Here is an 18,036-nt window from a genome sequence, read left to right as displayed (position 1 = left end):
AAAACTCCACCGTCCCGGGTACCAGTCCCCCAAATTCTGATTTAACCTAAGCCGGGGCCTCCGTTTCTCTGGATATACGTATACACGTGTATATACACACACATCAGGGAAAAAACTGATAGATACACCAAAACCTTTTTTAAAATTCGTTTTGAAACAAATGGGTTGCAAGAGCAATAACGAAGACGTCCTGTGTCCCCTTGACCTAGGTTCTCTACTCCCTAACTTTTTTTCACACTTGCTCCGTTGCTCCCTTTCTCTTTATGAATATTCCTGTTTTCATTATTGTTATTCTAAAGCGTTTCCTTGGTCTTGCCCTGTCTTCACGACTTCGGCAGTTTCAGAGAGTGGAAGCCTTTCATTCCGTAGGATGTCCCTCTACCTCGGTCTGCCCGGTGTTTCCTTGTGTCCAGACCCAGGTCCTGCCCTCTTGGCGGAGACTCCGTAGAAGAGATGCTGGGGTTTCCTCGGTGCGTCACATAAGGAGACACCTGATGCTGAACTGTTCCACCCCTGATGATGTTAACCTTGATCACCCCATCAAGGTGGTTTCTGCCAGATTTCTTCACCTTAAATATTTTCCCCCTTTTAATTGATATTTTGTGAGGAGACAGCCTTAGAGTCCTTTGCTGACTCCTGCCTGAATTAACCACCACACTAATAATGGCCAAACAGTTGGCATCCTCCTTCGGGGAAGAGGTTTCCCTTCTCCCCAGTTATTGATTAATTTTGTTGTGTCATTATGAGCTCATGGATTTCTCTTTTATTCAGTAAGATGTAATTCATTCCTATCCTTATTTTAATGCTCAAATTGTCACAAATTTGGCCTATGGGAGCCCCTTCAAGCTGGCTCCTCTGTCCTTTTGACATGACCCCACCATTCTTTGAGCACTTTCTTACTTGTGCCCAAAGAGACACAATACATTCCAGGCTCATCTCGAATTTTCCTAGCCCCAGCCCTGAAATCAATCAATTCTCCTTTTAGGGGAGGATGGGATTTAGAAACCAAGACTGGATGCTTGATTGTTCATTCCTTTTGGAATGTCATTGTTTCTATGTTCTTTCTGCAGACAGGAACTATACATTCGCACACACACGCGCGCGTATACTCACACACAGCTATATCTAGCTGTCTCTGTATACAGATGGATAGGTATGTTTAAAAAGCGTAAGTTCACACTTATTCCTCTAACTCCAATCCAACACCAATAACAATAGATATTTTTAAGATGGAAAATAATTTTGCTTGCTCTGAATTCCCATGGTGGTGTCTGCTGGGAGGCAGAGGGAAGAGCCAAATATGTGGGGATGAAGCTTAAAATGGAAATGGTTTACCCATTTACTTAGCTTTCCTTGAGCATCAAAAAGGAGATTATCGACATTATTCTATTTTATTTCCAAACTCTTGGGCAAACTGGTATGTATCAGGAATCCAGCGTGAGAACCCCAGGCTTTATTCCTCAGACCCGCTACCCTCCATCAACTCCGACTATAATTTTCTGGCCTCTTGGCATTTAATTCCTCAACTGAGCCATCTTTTCTGAGGGAGAGCAATCACATAAGCCAGTCTGAGTTAAGGTGCTGATAACTTACCATCATCCAATAATGCAAGGACCCAGTGAACAAAACTGTTTATATCTCTCGCCTCTAACAGTAAGAAAAGTGGAGGTCAGCGATGCAGCTCTGTTCCTCATGGTCACTCAAGGACTTGGATTCCTTCCAAATCATCACTCCTCCATCATTGCTCCTGGGTGTCATTTCTAAAACTGGAGCTGTCCCCTTTGAGGCTTCTGCCATCACTCGCAGCATGGACCAACCTCGCAGCAGCGAAGACCTCAGGCCATTCGCCCCAGTCAGGGTTCAGAGCAGGGTCAGAAACTCTTCTAGATATTCTCAGCAGATGCCAAGGGGTTTAATTCAGCGATTTCAGTGCTTACACAATCACTGGGAGGGCTGAAGGAGCAAGAAGAACTCTGAGTTCAAGGACACACCACCAGGCAGCTTTCCAAAGCTTGGGGCGGGGCCAGGAACACTGCGGCCCAGACACCTCGAGTCCCCACGCGCTGGCTTGTCCGCAGGAAACAGACGAAAGGACAAGGAGGGGCACTCTGCCTCACGTCCACGCTCACAATCTCACACCCTTGTTTCTAATTACATCTTCTGACTTGCCATCTGGAACCCTGGGTCCAGGGGGTTCTGAGAAATGGAGGGGGGTGGGGTAAAGGGGTGAGGGGGCCAAGCCACATCATCTTCCACCCTCAGACACAGAGAAAGAGCCCCAGCAGATTCAACTCATCAGTCTTTGCCTGTTCGCTACCCTGGCACCCAGCTGAGCAGAACACCCCCCTCCTGATGGGAACACCCGGCCTGGGTGCTTGGAAGACCTCCACCCCAACTAAATCCTCGCTCAGACACAGTTCCCTTCAACTCCTTCACTCAGCCAAGACGTGAGAGAGTGATGAACAACAGCTTTAGTAAAGGAAGGCCCAGAATGACATTTTAAAAGGAATCAAAAAGTATAAAGACATGTCACCTTGCCCGGAATTCCCATCGAAACGGATTTGGAAGTTGCATATTATTATTCGTAGTCACATAAGTGTATTTATTATTACATATTATTGATTACATAGCATGTACTATTTTATCTCACCACTTTCCTGGGAATCAGGCTTTACTTCCCTTGGACAAATGGGAAAATTGATGCCGGACAAGTGAGTAACTAGTCACGGTCCCACTGCTGCTCAGCGGCAGAGCTGAGGCTGGAACTCGAGTCTGCCGTCTCCATGGCAGTCCTGTCTCCTCGAGGTCTGAGCGGCCTCCAGCCCAAGGTCTCTGGGCCCAGCCCTGTGCTTCTGGTTGACCTGGTCCGCCAGCAGGCAGGCCCTGCTCCCTGTGGCCCACACTTCACTTCCCTCGTGCTCCTCCTTCACCCCCTGGGCATGAGCTGGGGTCAACATCCTGGCCGCATCCCCAGCAAGGGTAACAGCGGGTCAGAAGTGTTTCTCCACCAAGAGCAGAGAAGAGGAACAGACCCACGGGCTCTGTCCCCCGGAAGCTGCTGAAAGGTCGTTTCCTCACAGGGACCCTCAGCTGAAGCCCTTCTCATTTGTGCTGCTGTGTTTCGGCTGCAGCCAGGAACCTGGAGCTCTGATAAGATGCAGGGAGATGCCGGGCCACCTCGCAAAGGGGTAGATGGATGCTTATGGCCTGTGGGCTATGGGGCCTCACACAGGAGCTGAGACTTAAAAGGGCCCGAGGGTTCATCGTGGGTCAGAGGGGAAGAGCTTCTGAGACACTGGGGTTCCTAGGACCTTTGAGTAATTCATTCAGATTCTAAGCCTCATCTTGCCTTCTGTAAAGGAGGGATTAGAAAAGAAATTTGCTCTGTGATGCAGTGAGAAATCCACCAGGCCACTGACGTAACAGTAACAGCTAAGGCTTGTACAATGGGACCCGGTGCCAAGCATATTCCAAGCCTGTGGTGCATTCATTTTCTCAGCTCACCCAACAGCCTCAAGAGAGGGATTCTAATTTATTCCCAGGAGAGGAAGTTGAGACACAAAAGTCAGGTAACGGGCTTTCCCAGCTAGAAAGGGGCAAAGCTGGAACTGAACCCACACAGTCTGGCTACACACCCTGGGTCTATAGCCACAAGCCTCTCCTGCCTCGTGTAACTCCCGCCACATTGGATGTGGGATGTGATGGTGAGAAGAGCAATCACGATTTATGAACCAGATAGAACATCCAGAAACTCAGCTATTGTACAGACAAATCCTAGGTGACCCAGGCAGAGGGATGTTCTGAGCAACAGTGCAGGAGCTGGTTGAGGGGCACTGAGGTATGTACGGGGCTCGGTTCCAGTGACCCCACAGCAGAGATGTCATGAGAGGTTCATTGGGGCCACCTTGAAGGGGGCCCAGAATCCTAGTCCTGGGACCTGTACAGCTGGGAGTGGGAAGTGCTCGTCAGATCCCAGGAGGGTAAGATGCAAGAAAAGCAGGGCTCTGGGAAGTTCTAGATGAAGCGGGGTGCAGGCTGCTTTAGGGGGGAACTGAGAGGCACAACTGTGCTGTAGACACTGTGCTATGTGGGCCCTTTTTGAGGCCCAGCTGGCAGCCCCTTGTTCTACACTAAGCTGCCCCTCTGAAATGCAACCCAGGCCTCCTCGCTCTCCTGTGACTCTCCCTGGGGGCCTGGAGCTTTCACTGGCGGTGGGGGTCTCTGGGGTTGTTTGGCTTTGAGCCCCAGGAATTGCTGGTAGCAGATAGATGCACAGCCACGTATAACAGGCCCTTATAAGTGAGAGCAATGCAAAGGGAGAGGCTCTGTCCGGTGGTGTAGGAACGCGTGGGGGACTGGGCCAAGGCCCAGCCCCAAATCTGGGTATATGGGAGCGAGTGCTGTAAGAATTCCGAAGCACGGGCTGGGATATCAGTTGGCAGAGAACACTCAGAGTTGTCAACTATGATAAGTAGGGGTACCTTTCCCTCTAAACTAGTGACCTCCATCATCCTCAAAATGCTGTGACGTCTTTCTCCAAAATATGCTCTCTCTCCTGACTGAGAAATTGTTCCCTGCCCCTAGAAAACCAGGCCTGGGAGGTTAGTTCATGACAACCAGAAAGTGCATGCTGTCTTCTCCTTGTGCCAGAGTCAGGCTCGCCCCCAGATCCCAAGGTGTAGACCTCAGCCTCTGTCAGGTGGGGTCCTCATACCCAGAAAGACTGGAAAGATGGCTCGGGGAGGAAAGGCTGTGGGCACCAGGGGGCAGCAGCATACCCCGTGTGGTGGCGATCATCTGCCATAGACTGCTGTCGCCACCAATGCCATCTGTGGTCGCTGAGAGTGGCAGCTGCCCAGGGTTCCCACAGTGGAAGCCAGCACCTCAGGGTGACAAGCCGACTGCTTCAGGACAACTGCAGATTTCACTGTGCCTCCCCTGATGGCTCTGCTCAGTCTGCAGAAAACTTAATTCCCCTGCCTTTCTCATTCTTGGGGAAATTGCAGCTTTCAGAACATCCTCCACAGGAGACACATGGCCAGCCCAAGCACGTGACCCTGGAGTGTGAGCAGGAGAGAGTCCTTCATGTTTACCTGTTCCTGATTCGTTAGCTGCAGACCACAGACCACAGACCATGGCTGGCTGGATCAATGGTGAGCAGCTGCTTGCTACTCCAGAAGGCCCCAGCCCCAGCTTGCAAGCGTCACAAGACTCCTGCCTGTGGCTATTATGAGAAGGGGCCGGATGTCCTAACCAGCTCTCCTCCCTACTAGAATGCTGGCTTCATGAGGGCTGGGTTTTTTCATTATTTGGTTCACTGCTGAATCCCCAAACCCTCAAAGAGTGCTTGGTGCATAGCAGAAGCACAATAAATACTCCCTGATTGAATGAATATTGATAAAAAGTAAAATTTAGAGGGAGGTAGAGCTCAGTGGTAGAGCACATGCTTAGCATGCACAAGGTCCTTGTTTCAATCTCCTAGAATCTCCATTAAAAAAAAAAGTAAAATTCTTCTAGTAGATTTCATGGTTATGAATATTTAGACATTAAACAAAGTAATACTGAAATACCTGAATCAAAGGCTATTAGAAACAAGCAAACAAACAAAAAGCTATTAGAAGCTACAATAATTAAAACAGCATGGTGTTGGTACAAAAACAGACGTATGGATCAGTGGAACAAGCTGACTTCAGGACAACAGCAGATTTCACTCTGTCTCCCCAGATCGCTCCACTCAGTCTGCAGAGAACTTAATTCCCCTGCCTTCCTCATGCTTGGGGAAATTGCAGCTTTCAATACATCCTCCACAGGACGTTTAGAGAAAATAGAGCCCAGAAATAAACTCACAGGATTTTGGTCAATTAATCTTTGACAAAGGAGGCAAGAACATACAATGGAGTCAAGACAGTCTCTTCAGCAAATGGTGCTGGGGAAACAGCTGCATGTAAATCAGTGAAGCTAGAACACTCCCTCACACCGTACACAAAAATAAACTCAAAATGGCTTAAAGACTTAAACATAAGACAAGATACTATAAACCTCTTAGAAGAAAACATGGGCAAAACATTATCCAACATAAATCTCAGCAATGTTCCCCTAGGGCAGTCTACCCAAGCAATAGAAATGGAAGCAAAAAGAAACAAATGGGGCCTAATTAAACTTATAAGCTTCTGCACAGCAAAGGAAATCATAAGCAAAATAAAAAGACAATCTACAGAACCCACAGAAAAAATATTTGCAAAAGATTAGACTGACAAGGGCTTAATTTCCAGAATATATAAACAGTTCATACAACTTAATAATTTAAAAAAAAATCCAAAAATGGGCAGAAGACCTAAACAAGCAATTCTGGTCATGATGAGAAACCGGACCAGCCCTTTTTCTATAAGCAAGCAGAACACTAGACAAAATATATGAAACAATTGTTTCAGACATTGGACAACAACTGGGGTCTGACTGGTTGAGCCAACCACCTTCCTGGATTTGTTCCTGGAGGAGCTTCCCAGACCACCGTGCAGGGAGGAGGGTGTCCCCAGGGGGCATGGCAGGCCCACTAAACTGAGGAGAGAGAGATGGGAGTTTGGGGAGACTGAGCATTCTATAATTGGGGGCGCAGAATATGAAGGGGAGTGATGCAGAGAAGCAGCTCCAGAAATTTGCATAGCGTTCCCTGCGCAGGCCTAGGATGGGACTCCGGTGGGCGGGGCAAAAACCTGCCCTAGAAATTCTCATTCTCAGTTGATCGGGCAGAAATCCTCGTCCTGGGGAGGGTGAATGTGCACAAGGAAAGTGGAGAATGCGGCTCTGAGAGCTAACAGTCTGAGGACAGGATGTGGCCAGCCACAGGAGAGAAATGAGTTTTTGGAGTGGTTTAAAGGTCTGGAAAAGTCCAGCTCCAGCCCCATCTGCAACGAAGGAAGCGCAGAGAACACGTGGGGTGGCCATGACTTCCCGGGAATTTGTACCCCTACCAAGTCCAGGTAGTTTGTGTTAAACCTCCACCATCTTTCAAGGAACCAACTGAAAGTTCCTAGCTATAAAGCCCTTAAACAAAGACAAGCTTGTTTCAGCAAGAAGGGACACAGGGAAGGAGAAGCAATCCAGGAAGAAGCGAGCATGGCGGCTGCCGCACAGACAAGTTAAAACTTTTGTTCCTCCGAGTATTTATTGAGGGCCTGCTGCTTGACAGGCTGGTTGCGGAGGGGGATACAGCGGCACGAGGCTCTGGCCTCCAGGACTTGTTGATTGTGCGGGGTTGCATGAGGTAAATGTGTTTGAAAGATTAAAAAAAAAAAAAAAAAGGACAGATCAGGAAAAACAAAGGCCCAATGGAAGGCCCCAGAGATCAAGCTGAGTTCAGAGGCTCCCACGGTGTCCTGGAGAAGGACCCAGAGCTGGCAGCTGCCGTGACCCCTCAGCTCGGGCCTGCCCTCAGGCTACACCCCGGCCATGGGCTTCTTGCAGACCCAGTGGTAGAGCGCGGAACAGTACATGTCATTCCACTTCTTCTGAACATGGACACAGTCTTCCGTCAGCCCGTTCGTGTGTCGCCAGTTGTCCGGCTGATTCTGGTCCCAAAACCTGGAGACAAGAGGGCTTTATTCTGCCAGGTGAAGTGTCCCCTCCCCCTGCTGTGGCATAGGGAGCTGACGTGACACAGGTCCCTAATCCCCTGGTAGCCCCAGGATGGGGCCAGAGGTGCCCGGGCAGGTGGCGCTGCTGAGGTCGTTCTTAGTTACTGAGAATCGAGGGACAGGAAGGGTATCTAAAGCTCCAAGTCCCCACCCCCAAAGTCACATTTAGATAGCTTCCGATGGGGGCAAGGCTCTTTAGGACCAGGATAGGTGAAAACCAAAAACAAACCAAAAAAAACCCCCAGCAAGACCCGCTGACAGGCTGCCTGCGCGGTTCTGACGCCCCTGTGGAGGGGCCCAGGCAACGACCACAGCTGTGCTGGTGTTCACACCCCACACACACCCCACACACACCACACAGTCATCTACACACACACCACACAAACCCCACACACACCACACACACCCCACACACACCACAAAGTCATCTACACACACACCCAGTATACAAACATCACACACACACCCCACACACACCACACACCCCACACAGTCATCTATACACACACCCAGTATACACACACCACACACATACCACACACACCACACAGTCATCTACACACACACCACACACACACCACACACCCCACACACACCACACAGTCATCTATACACACACCCCACACACACCACACACACCACACAGTCATCTATACACACACCACACGCACATCACACAATCAACTATACACACACCCAGTATACACACACCATACACACACATTACACACACCACACAGTCATATATACACATACCCAGTATACATACACCACACACACCACACATATATACACACACCCAGTACACACACAACACACGCACATCACACAATCATATGTATACACACAAACCCACCACACACATCATACACACTTTACACACACCATACACAATCACATATAAACACATCCCATACACACATACACATACACACATTATACACATATATCACACAGAACACTAACGCTTACGGGGCAGGGATAAATACACAGGACAGAGACACACAAGCATCTGTAGCCAGGCCTGCCCAAGCCAGTGCCCAGGACGGCACCACACAGTGAGTGGCTGGACTCACGCACTGCTCCTGGCCCTGTTGAATGGTGTGTCATCTGCCCAGCGCCAGCGGCCCTCCGTGCCCCTGTCAGTGAGGCCAATCCAGTGGTAATTGGTACTTGTGAACTGGATCAGAAATGCCTGCAGAGAAAAGGCAGTGACTTCGTGTGAAAGTCTCTCCCTCCCTAGGCCGGGGCGGGGCGCCAAGCCCACTCTTCCGCAGGAGCTGGGCCCCTCCCTATGCATTCCATTGTTTTCCAGATCTAGGGCAGTAGCCAGGTCCCCTCAGGCAAAGCCCCGCTTCTCCTGTGTTGACTTGATGAGGAGTGTGGCTTTATTGGGATTAAGACAGACCTGGCCATGATTTTTTTAAGAAGGTATGTTTTATAAAATAGCATATCCTTTCACAGACATACGAGAACAGTCTCAGGAGAACCACAAGAGACGGGCAAGTCTATAAAATGAATTTGACGAAAACTATAGGGGTCCCTTGTCAATAACCCTAGTAAATTCTGGTAAGAGCCTTTAACCTGTGGGCCACTGCGGGGCTATGCTGCCTTTGGTGGTCCTCAAACTCTTACGTGTGTCTGGCCTTCCCGGGAAGCCTGGGTCTTCTGCTCATGGGCCTTCCACAGCCATTAGATGGACTGACATTAAAATCAAGACTGACCCCTAGAGAGGGAGACTGAGAGGAAAATGGGGGGGTGGGGAGGGAAGCAGGCGTCCAGCGCGTTAAGGGCCATCACGTGGTGCCCCCTCCCTGTGCTTCCGCACTGCTGACTCCTCTAGTGTCTCCCTCGTTCACTGGGGACGTTGGGGTTTGCGGGCAGTGCTTGTACCTCCAGACAAGATGCTCGTAAGAACTCAATACACATTTGCGCCCCGACTGGCGGAGGTGACGCACGGGTCTCTGCCACGGCCGCTCCGGGGGGGAAAGGCCAAAGCCCCAAAGTCCCCGATCCCGCACCACCCCAAGCCCGCGGCTCTGACCTGCTCCTCCTCGGAGGTCACCGAGGCCAGGTGGGCTCCCTGGGACACACAGAACTGCTCGGCCTCGTGCCAGGACTTCTTGACAAGAGAAAAGTAATACAAGTTCCCATTGTAGGACTTCCAGCCTTGCAGGATCAGCTGGAGAAGTTGATCTGGAGCAAAGGTTGGGGAAGAGAGAGAACCAGGAGCTGGTTGCGGCTCCCCATCTCTCCAGGGACCAAGGGTCACAAGCCCGTGCGATGCTCGACGCCCAGTGCCACAGGGACAAGGTCTGGGAGGTCGCTCGCCCAGCAACTACCCAATATACCAGAAGACATCAGCTCGGGACGTCTGGCTCCATCACCCTGAGGACATTCAGACAGCCCTGCCTCCCAGCATCACTCTTTCGAGACTCCTGCTTCCTGGCTATACCACCCTCTTTCCCAACTCACTACCATCACCTGACAGTCCTCTACACCCTATTCCTGCCCTTTCCCTGGGGGATTTCACAGCCATCCTGTAGCATCACTCATTTCCTTGACCTGGTCTCCATCCCCGTCAGCTGCCCACACACAGGACCCCACTCGGGACCTTTGTCACCCCCTGGTCTGCCTAACCTCACAGCTTCAGACCCTAACAGCTCACCCCATGAGCACCAGCCCTGATTCTTTCCGCTGTTTCAACCCTCCTTGCTGTGACACCTCTGCTCTTAACCATCATCATCTGTATCACAGCTGTTTGAAATGGTGCCACGACAGACTCACTTATTCACTCATTTCTTCTGTTCCACATTCCTTACCATCTACGAATCAGGGACTGCTATACAAAGATCAATAAGACATGATTCACGCCCTCAAGAAACTTACTGTCTACCAAACGAAACAGATGTTAGAAGAAAAAAAAACAAAATGCATCAAAAAAAAAAAAGTGTCGCAGATGCATTGATTGAAAACCATTGTATGTCAGAATAGAGGCACGAAAGAGGGTGTGGTCTGTCCTGCCTGGGCTGGAAGTGGGACTCAGGAAGGACACTCTCCGTGAGAGGTCACTTGAGCTGAGTCTTGAAAGACTGAGGAAGAGTTTGCCAGGTGGGCAGCACCAAGGAGAACATTCCGGGCAGAGGAAAGAGTTGTCGCAAAGCATAAAGGTGTGAAAGAGCGTGGCACAGCCTGATCTGTTCAAATACTTGGTATGGTCAGTGCACAAGGGTTGGAAGATGAACGTGGATGGGTTCACCAGCACTAAATCATGCATCCTGTGTATAGGAGTTTGGGTTGGTTGGTTGGTTTGTTTGTTCTGTGAGCAATGGAAAGCCATGAAGGGTTTTAAGAAGGATGGTGATATGCTCAGACTTGCACTGTAAAAATGTCAACCTAGTGACAGTGTGGAGGCTGAACAGGTGCGATACAACTGCAAGTGTTTGAATAATGGGTGGTGAGCATGTAAACCAGGGGCTTTCAAAGTGTCATCCCGGACTGGCAGCATCAGCAGCACCTGGGAACTTGGTCGAAAAGCAGATTCTCAGACTCACCCCAGACCAGCTGAATCCAAAATTGTTTTTTTGACAATCTGTGTTTTAACAAACTCTCCAGGTGATTCTGATGCACTCCAAAGTCTGAGGACCAGTGGTCTAAACCGAGGCTTGGCAAACTACTGCCTGCCAGCAGCTTCTTCTTATAAATAAAGTTTTATTGGAACATGGCAACGCCTTTTAATTTACACATTGTCTTTGGCTGCTTTATCATTCCAACAGCAGAGATGTTGCAACAGACACCGTGCAGCCAAAAGTCCAAAATATCTACCGTTTGGCCCTCTAAGAAAAAGTTAAACTAATGGTTCTCAGCCCTCGCTGCCCATTAGAACCACATAGGGAGTTTTTAAAAAAATTCTGATGCCCAGGCTGCATCCCAGACCCTCCTTTAAAAAAAAGTCAAGAGTTCTGAGGGTGGGTTCCAGGCATCATTTTTTAAAACCTTAATGAGTGGGTCCAATATGCCCCCCATGGTGGAAAAACACCAGTCTATAGCAAAGCTGTAGGAAGACACAGGAGTTAGACAGCAGAGGGGCATGGGAGAGGCATAAAGAGGGGAACACGTCCGGGCTTCTGACAGAGTGGATCCTCAGTGCTGTCTGCCAAGCCCCTCATCCGTCAGCCCCATCTCGTTAGCAGCTGCTCCAAACCACCCCCTCCCTCCCCGCTCCCTACTTCCTCTCTCACCCTTAACCAGGGGCCTCCTCCTCTAGCTACAGAGACACCACTGGATATCAGTTCCCTCAGTTCTAAGTGGCCGCATCTGCAAACCTGGGTGGACATCTGCTTCCACGCCTCCTCCCCTCCCAGCCTCAGAAGTTCAAGTACTGTCCCCACCCCTCAAGGCCAATCACTCAGCGATGCGGTCCTCCTCTCCTCTCTCTCTCTCCTTCAACCTCCTTCCTCTTTGCTGGTTCCTTTTTCTTACCTCAGATCAAGCCTATGCTGATCCAGAAAAACCCTCTCGAGGAAGTTCACCAAAATGTTAGCAGTGGGTTCTTATTTTTAAAAATGGACATTTTTTATGGAAATACAAGTGGTCATATTCTCATCTTTCCCTTTTTCAGTATTTGCCACGCTATCTATAATTAATACGTAAGTTTTGTGATATAAATGTGGATGATACAGGTTGTTTTTAATCCCTCCTTCCCCCCTTCCATCCCCATCACCTCAGCCTCATCTCTGTCCCTCTCTTCTCAGCCAAGGTCCTTGAATGACCTGGGCACCTGATCTCTCATTCCTGCCACGCTGACCGTGTTCTGGCCTCCAGGCCGCATACAACGCTCCACTGAAACTTTATTCCAGTGACTTACTAGTTGCCCGGAGTTAGTGGATGCTTATTGGTTTTTTACCCGGCCTCTCTCAGATATTTGCCAGAACTAGCCACTCCCTTCTTGGAATTCCCTCCTTCCTTGTCTTCTCCACCAGCACATGTCCCAGCTCTCCTGCTGATTCTAAGACTGCCTTCTCCAGCCTCCAAAAACACCTCTTTTCCTTCTTGCCACCTGAAGATTGACTTCCTATTTTGGCCCCCAGCCTTCTTCTCACGAAGTTTCTTATCTCAGGCAAACGCCCCCGCTCCCACTGCCACACCAGAGCCAGCATGCCCAGGACTCCCACATCCCTGTCTGCAGCAGGGCCTCTCTCCTGAGCTCCCGACAGCCCGCAGATGACAGCCGCTTGACTATCCCCAAAACCTTGCAGACTCAGCATGTCCAAATCTCACTGCTCTTCTTCCTCTTTTACTCCCTGGCTCAGTCGGGAGACCCATCTAGTCAACCTCCTTGAAGCCCCCCCATCAGAAGATCCTTCTCTACACCAGAGGACATCAGCCCCCAGAAGATCTCTTCTTTTTCTTCTTTTGGCTCCTCCCCACCCCCAGTTTTTAGACCGGCTCCTAACATAATGCCTCTTATGTCTCTCCACATGTCTCTCGTGTAAGGCCGCTTGCTCTACCCGTCTGTGTGTTTCACAGCTTGTTCATCTTTATGCCCCTGACACATAACAGGATGTCAAAATATTTTTGTCAGATGATTGCATGAATGCTGGGTACTTTGTTAAATGCTTTATATGCATTAACTCATTTGATCCTCACTGTGAAGCCAGTATTATCGTCCCTACTTTGTAGATGAGAAAAGTGATGCTCAGAGAAGTTGAACCAAGCTCCGTATTTGGGATAGCAGAGAGTTGGAAAGAAGGCTGTCTGGTTCCCCTAACACAATCCAGCCCCCTTAGACACCTCCACCAGACATCGTTTGTTTCCCAAAGTTTTGTTTTGCCCCTCTGGCCACGCAGTAAGCAACTTGAGAGCAGCGGTTATGCTGCCTTTGGTTGGATCTGGCCCTTCCACACTCCTTCCCAGCAGAGTGCATGTTGAAGAAAGCCAAAGGAGGGGGCTGGGGAGAGCCTCTGCCCTCCCCAGCCCTCTCCTCTCCCCCACTTACTTCGGGTCCTCTGTTGCTGCTCCAGCGAAGCAGAGGCTGCACGGAGGGTCTCCAGGCTACTCTGCATCTCCTGGATTTTCGTAGTCAGTGTCTTGGTGTTCTTTAAATCCCCTTTTAACTTCTGGATCTCAGCGCTGGCCTTCTGCAGCTGGCTCTCTAACATCTGGGTCTTGGAATTTAGGGCTGCAGAATCCCTCATGCCTTGTTTTAGGGTCTCTATCTCTCGACTGGCATCCCTCAGCTGACCATTTAATACCTGAATCTTAGGCTTTAAGGCAGCGGCATTTTCCAGCTGGGTTTGTAAAACCTGCACCTGAGCATCTGTTTGTTCCAGGCGACCGTTTGCTCTTTGGGTCTGGGCAGCGGCCGTTTCCAAATCTCTTCTTAGCAAATGAAGCTCATGGCCAGCCCTTTCCAAATGACTTCTTAGTGCCTGGATCTCAGCACTGGTGTTGTCTAAACTGCCGTTTATAAAGGTCTGGGCCTGGGAGTTTACAGCGTTCGTGTTTTGCAGACTTTCCTTTAGCCTCTGCATCTCACTAGTGGCTCCTTCCAAACCACGTCTAACATCCTGCTGCTGGGCCCTTAAATCATCAATGCCATCCAGATGGCCTCTCAAAACATGGATTTGGGCACTAGCATTCTGTAAGTTACTGTTTGCCAACAGGATCTGAGCATTTGCTGTTTCCAACCCGGCCTTCAACACCTGGATCTCCGTGTCGACATCATCTAAGCTTCTGCTTAACAGACGGAGCTCCATGCTAGTGTTTCCTAAACTGCTTTTTAAGAAACTCTGGGTCTGAGAATTTACAGCCTCTGCCTCTTCCAGGTCTCCCTTTAGCTTCTGGATCTCAGAACTGGTCCCCTCCAAGGAACTCCTTAACATCTGGGTCTGGAAACTCCAGGTGTGGGCATCCTTGAGGAGGCCTTTGACCATCTGGATGTCAGCACTGGCGTTGTCTAGGCGACCCCCGAGCCTCTGGATCTGAGAACTGACGTTGTCCACTCTGCACGTCAACATCTGGATCTCCAAGCTCCAGGCGCTGGAATTCTCCACGTGTCCTCTGCACATCTGGACAGCCTCTTGCAATTCTGCTACCCTGTCAAGGTGGTAGGGATCTGGAGAGAGGAAATGGAGAAGGCAGCCAGAGATGCCCATTACACAGCGGGGCATTCACGATAGAGGCCAGCCAGAACGTGCTGACAGCTTCCAAGGGAAGTGTCTACGGCACGACCCTGAGTTTTCCTCAAGTAGCCTGCTGCTCCCCATAGCCACCCAGACCCTGGGGATGGGCCACCTGAGAATGTGAACCCCAAAACGAAATGAAGACCTACTTAGCTATCCCACATGAACTCAGGAGCAGAAGGACTGAAATACTTGCCCCCTGGATGATTTGGCCAATATAATTGAACTTGAAAGTAACCGATTGTATCATTTAGAGCTCTTGACAATTAATTCCACTGCAGTGTCACCATTAGCACCATTAGGTCATTACGGCAAAGAAGACAGATATGATTAGAGCCCACGTTTAGTCCTATGCTACATTTGTACAAGCACAAAGACTCTTGATTCACTGTTGTTACTTCATAAAAACCATGTAGACCACAAACATAGACATTTTCTGATCACAAATCCATGGAGGGAAAGAGTCACAAGCCAAACAAAATAGGTGCCCATGGAGGAAGCACTCTGCTCAACCACGGGGCTATGGTAGAAGCCCTCCAGGTGATAACAGACCCTGAGCCGCAATGGCCCTTTAAAGGGCTGCCCCCCCCCCAATGTTACACAGGACACAGGTCCCTGCAGAACCATTTGAGGATATGGGAGACCTGAGTGAAAAGCCTTGGTCCTTGGGGTCATTCAAGGAGAATCTCTGTAGCCCCTTTCGTCTGCATGGTCTTTCCCACCAAACCCATCTGCAGCTGCCCTTGGTCCCACTAGCATCCTTTGTGCGTCTCGTGAGCTAGAACCTCAACTCAGACGCTCATGGTGGGAGGCTCTTGATTCCAGTCTCCTTTCAGGAATAGGGAGAAGAACTCAAGTAGACAAGCACCCTTTCCAGAGGATTCCTGCCCTATTTCTAAAGCTCTACCTGGTAGGCGTGTGAAACTTCAGCCATTATGCTGAGGTAAGACCAGAAAGGCCTTGCTCAATGGAACAGAAGAGAGAATCCACACGTGTACGGACAATTGATTTTCAACAAAGATACAAAGGCAATTCATGGAGAAAGGATAACTTTTTCAACAAATGGCGCTGGAACAATTGTATAACCACATGCAAAAAAGAAGAAATGAACTTCAATCTATACCTTGCACCATTATACAAAAATTAACTCAAAGTCAATCGTAGACCTAAATGTAAAACCGAAAACTATAAAAATTTCCAGAAAGAAACATGGGAGAATGTCTTTGCGACCTTGAGATAGGTAAAGATTTCTTAGATACAAGACCAAAAGGACAATTCATAAAAGAACTAAAAATGGATAAATCAGACTTTATCGAAGTGTAAATCTTGTTAAGAGAAAAGACAGGCAAGCCACAGACTTGGAGAAAAAATGTGCAAATCACATGACTGATGAAAGTCAAAAAAAGAATACATACTAAAGATCCTTTTATAGAAAACTCTAGAAAAGCCAAGCAATCTGTATTACAGCTAGGAGATGAGTGGCAACTGCCTGGGAACGAGGGCGGAGCAGAGAGGAAGGATGGCCAAGGGTAAAAGTAAACTTTGGGGGAGGAGGTTGAATATGTTCATTGTCTTGATTGCGATGATGTTTCATGGGTTTATACATGTGTCAAAACTTACAAGATTGCACACTTTATTATGTATCTATTATATCTCAAGAAAGCTGTTTTCTTAAAAAAAAAAAAAAGGTAATGCCTTTCTTGGAGGAGATGGAACCCATTCAAGGGCCTCAGGGTATCGGGGGAAGCGTGTTCTGGGGTCTGGGCACCCACAGGCCCTGGCTCCCACCCCCTCCACTGTGGCTACTCACGGTCCGGCTCCCCGGGAAACTGCCCAGAACTGCTGCCTCCAGGAACCCTGGCTTGAAACGTTTGGAAGGAGGCCTCCAGTGCAGGTCTTGGGTTCTGTAGAACTGAGACACCCCATTCCTGGGTCAACACAGCCCCTCAGCACTGATCCTGGGGGAGCAGTCTGCCCCACCCCCAGTCAGGGTTCCAGAAGGAGGGGAGACGGTACCAACCAACCCCCCACCAAGTTCCCCTCACAGGCCTCATCTCCGGGGACGTTGGACAGCGGCCTCAGTCGGGTGCCAGGAGAGCTCTGGTTTGGGCCTGGGACTGGAGGGGAGCTGCCCTTCTGGGAGCAGAGGGGGTGCATCTGTGGCTCTTTGGGGCCTTTATGCCGGAAGGAGAGAGTCGGTGGGGTTCAGGTCACCTGGGAGCTTACCCACAACAAAGAGAGCCACAAGAGAGGAGACAAGGGTCACAGCCACAAAGGCCAGGGTGGCCCACAAACGCCGGGGCATCTTGGAGGCTGCAGGAGTCACTGCCGCGGAGTCCAGCCCTGCCCAGGGGGAAGCAGGATTCTGAAGGAGAGTGCACTGTGCGGGCTGGACGGGCTCAGTCTCTCGGCCTGTCCAAGGGGCTGAGGACAGTCACCATGCCTACCCTGGAGGAGGGCCCTGAGTGCTTGGAAACATTCCCCAGGGCTTGTACGGGGCGTGGTAGCAGTTCAGAGGCTAAGAGAAGCCCACAGCCCCGAACCTGCAGGATGTGTGCAGGGCACGAGCCTGGCACAGAGGAGGGGTCAACAAAGGGGTCAGCTGAATGAAAGCAGAAAGGAAGGAGGGAGAGACACAGCAGGAGCCTTAACCACGGAGTCCCAGGGCCCACCTTGCTCTGTGAATCCTGACCGGAGCAAGCCTCGTGGCCCTTGGGGCCTGCCACTGCCCCAACAAGCTGCCATGGATCAGCCCTGGGGCCTCCTCCGGCTGGGTCAGAAAGCCCCCCTAAGGGTGTCCTAAGAAGGGCTGTGCCTGGGAGTCGGGGGGCTGACAGCACAGGGAAATCCACTCGAAGGTGGAACCCCTGAGGCCTCGCGAGGCCAGCCTAGTGTGCAGAGACGGGGTACAAAACCAGGTCCCCCTGAATTCAAAGTCCACTCTTTGCCCTGCCAGGTTGCCATCTTCATGGGAAAGGGTCTGGGGAGATTTCACGTGGAGATGGGGTGTGGGCTGGGGGCTCTCTGCCGTCCCCCAACCCTCCTTCTCCAGACCTGTTCACCCTGGAGGCTGAGACAGCCAGGGCCTGCCAGGCAGGGGCTGAGAAGACTGGCCGAGGGCTGGGGCAGATCATTTTCTCACCTTGGGAGCAGAGGGAGACACTCTGGCTGTCTGTGCAGAAGCGGACCTCGTCACCACTCATCTCGGCCTCCTCCCT

The 18,036-nt window shown here is 50.2% G+C and overlaps 1 protein-coding gene across 1 annotated transcript; it reads right to left on the bottom strand.

The window, feature by feature from the left end:
• Positions 1-7,406: 7,406 nt before the first annotated feature.
• On the bottom strand, positions 7,407-18,036 carry CLEC4F (C-type lectin domain family 4 member F). The gene is made up of 7 exons (XM_006201587.4): positions 17,961-18,036; positions 17,045-17,161; positions 16,629-16,730; positions 13,633-14,751; positions 9,679-9,830; positions 8,711-8,829; positions 7,407-7,581 (listed from the first exon to the last, which is right to left on the bottom strand). Exons 1-7 carry the CDS (start codon positions 18,019-18,021, stop codon positions 7,437-7,439), a joined length of 1,815 nt encoding a protein of 604 aa, XP_006201649.4. The 5' UTR covers positions 18,022-18,036; the 3' UTR covers positions 7,407-7,436.

This window comes from Vicugna pacos, chromosome 15 (genome assembly GCF_048564905.1).
Source record: "Vicugna pacos chromosome 15, VicPac4, whole genome shotgun sequence".
In the NCBI taxonomy this organism is placed as follows: domain Eukaryota; kingdom Metazoa; phylum Chordata; class Mammalia; order Artiodactyla; family Camelidae; genus Vicugna; species Vicugna pacos.
Note: the sequence above shows the minus strand (reverse complement) of the source record. Positions and strands in the feature narration are given on the sequence as shown.

What these genes read in the sequence shown, in the direction of transcription:
- CLEC4F (XM_006201587.4), bottom strand. Translation starts at nt 18,021, where the DNA reads ATGAGTGGTGACGAGGTCCGCTTCTGCACAGACAGCCAGAGTGTCTCC. An exon ending in TGTCTCCCTCTGCTCCCAAG is followed by an intron (nt 17,162 to 17,960) that starts GTGAGAAAATGA and finishes CCCCCTGGGCAG; the next exon opens with GGCTGGACTCCGCGGCAGTG. An exon ending in TGTGGCTCTCTTTGTTGTGG is followed by an intron (nt 16,731 to 17,044) that starts GTAAGCTCCCAG and finishes GGGGTGTCTCAG; the next exon opens with TTCTACAGAACCCAAGACCT.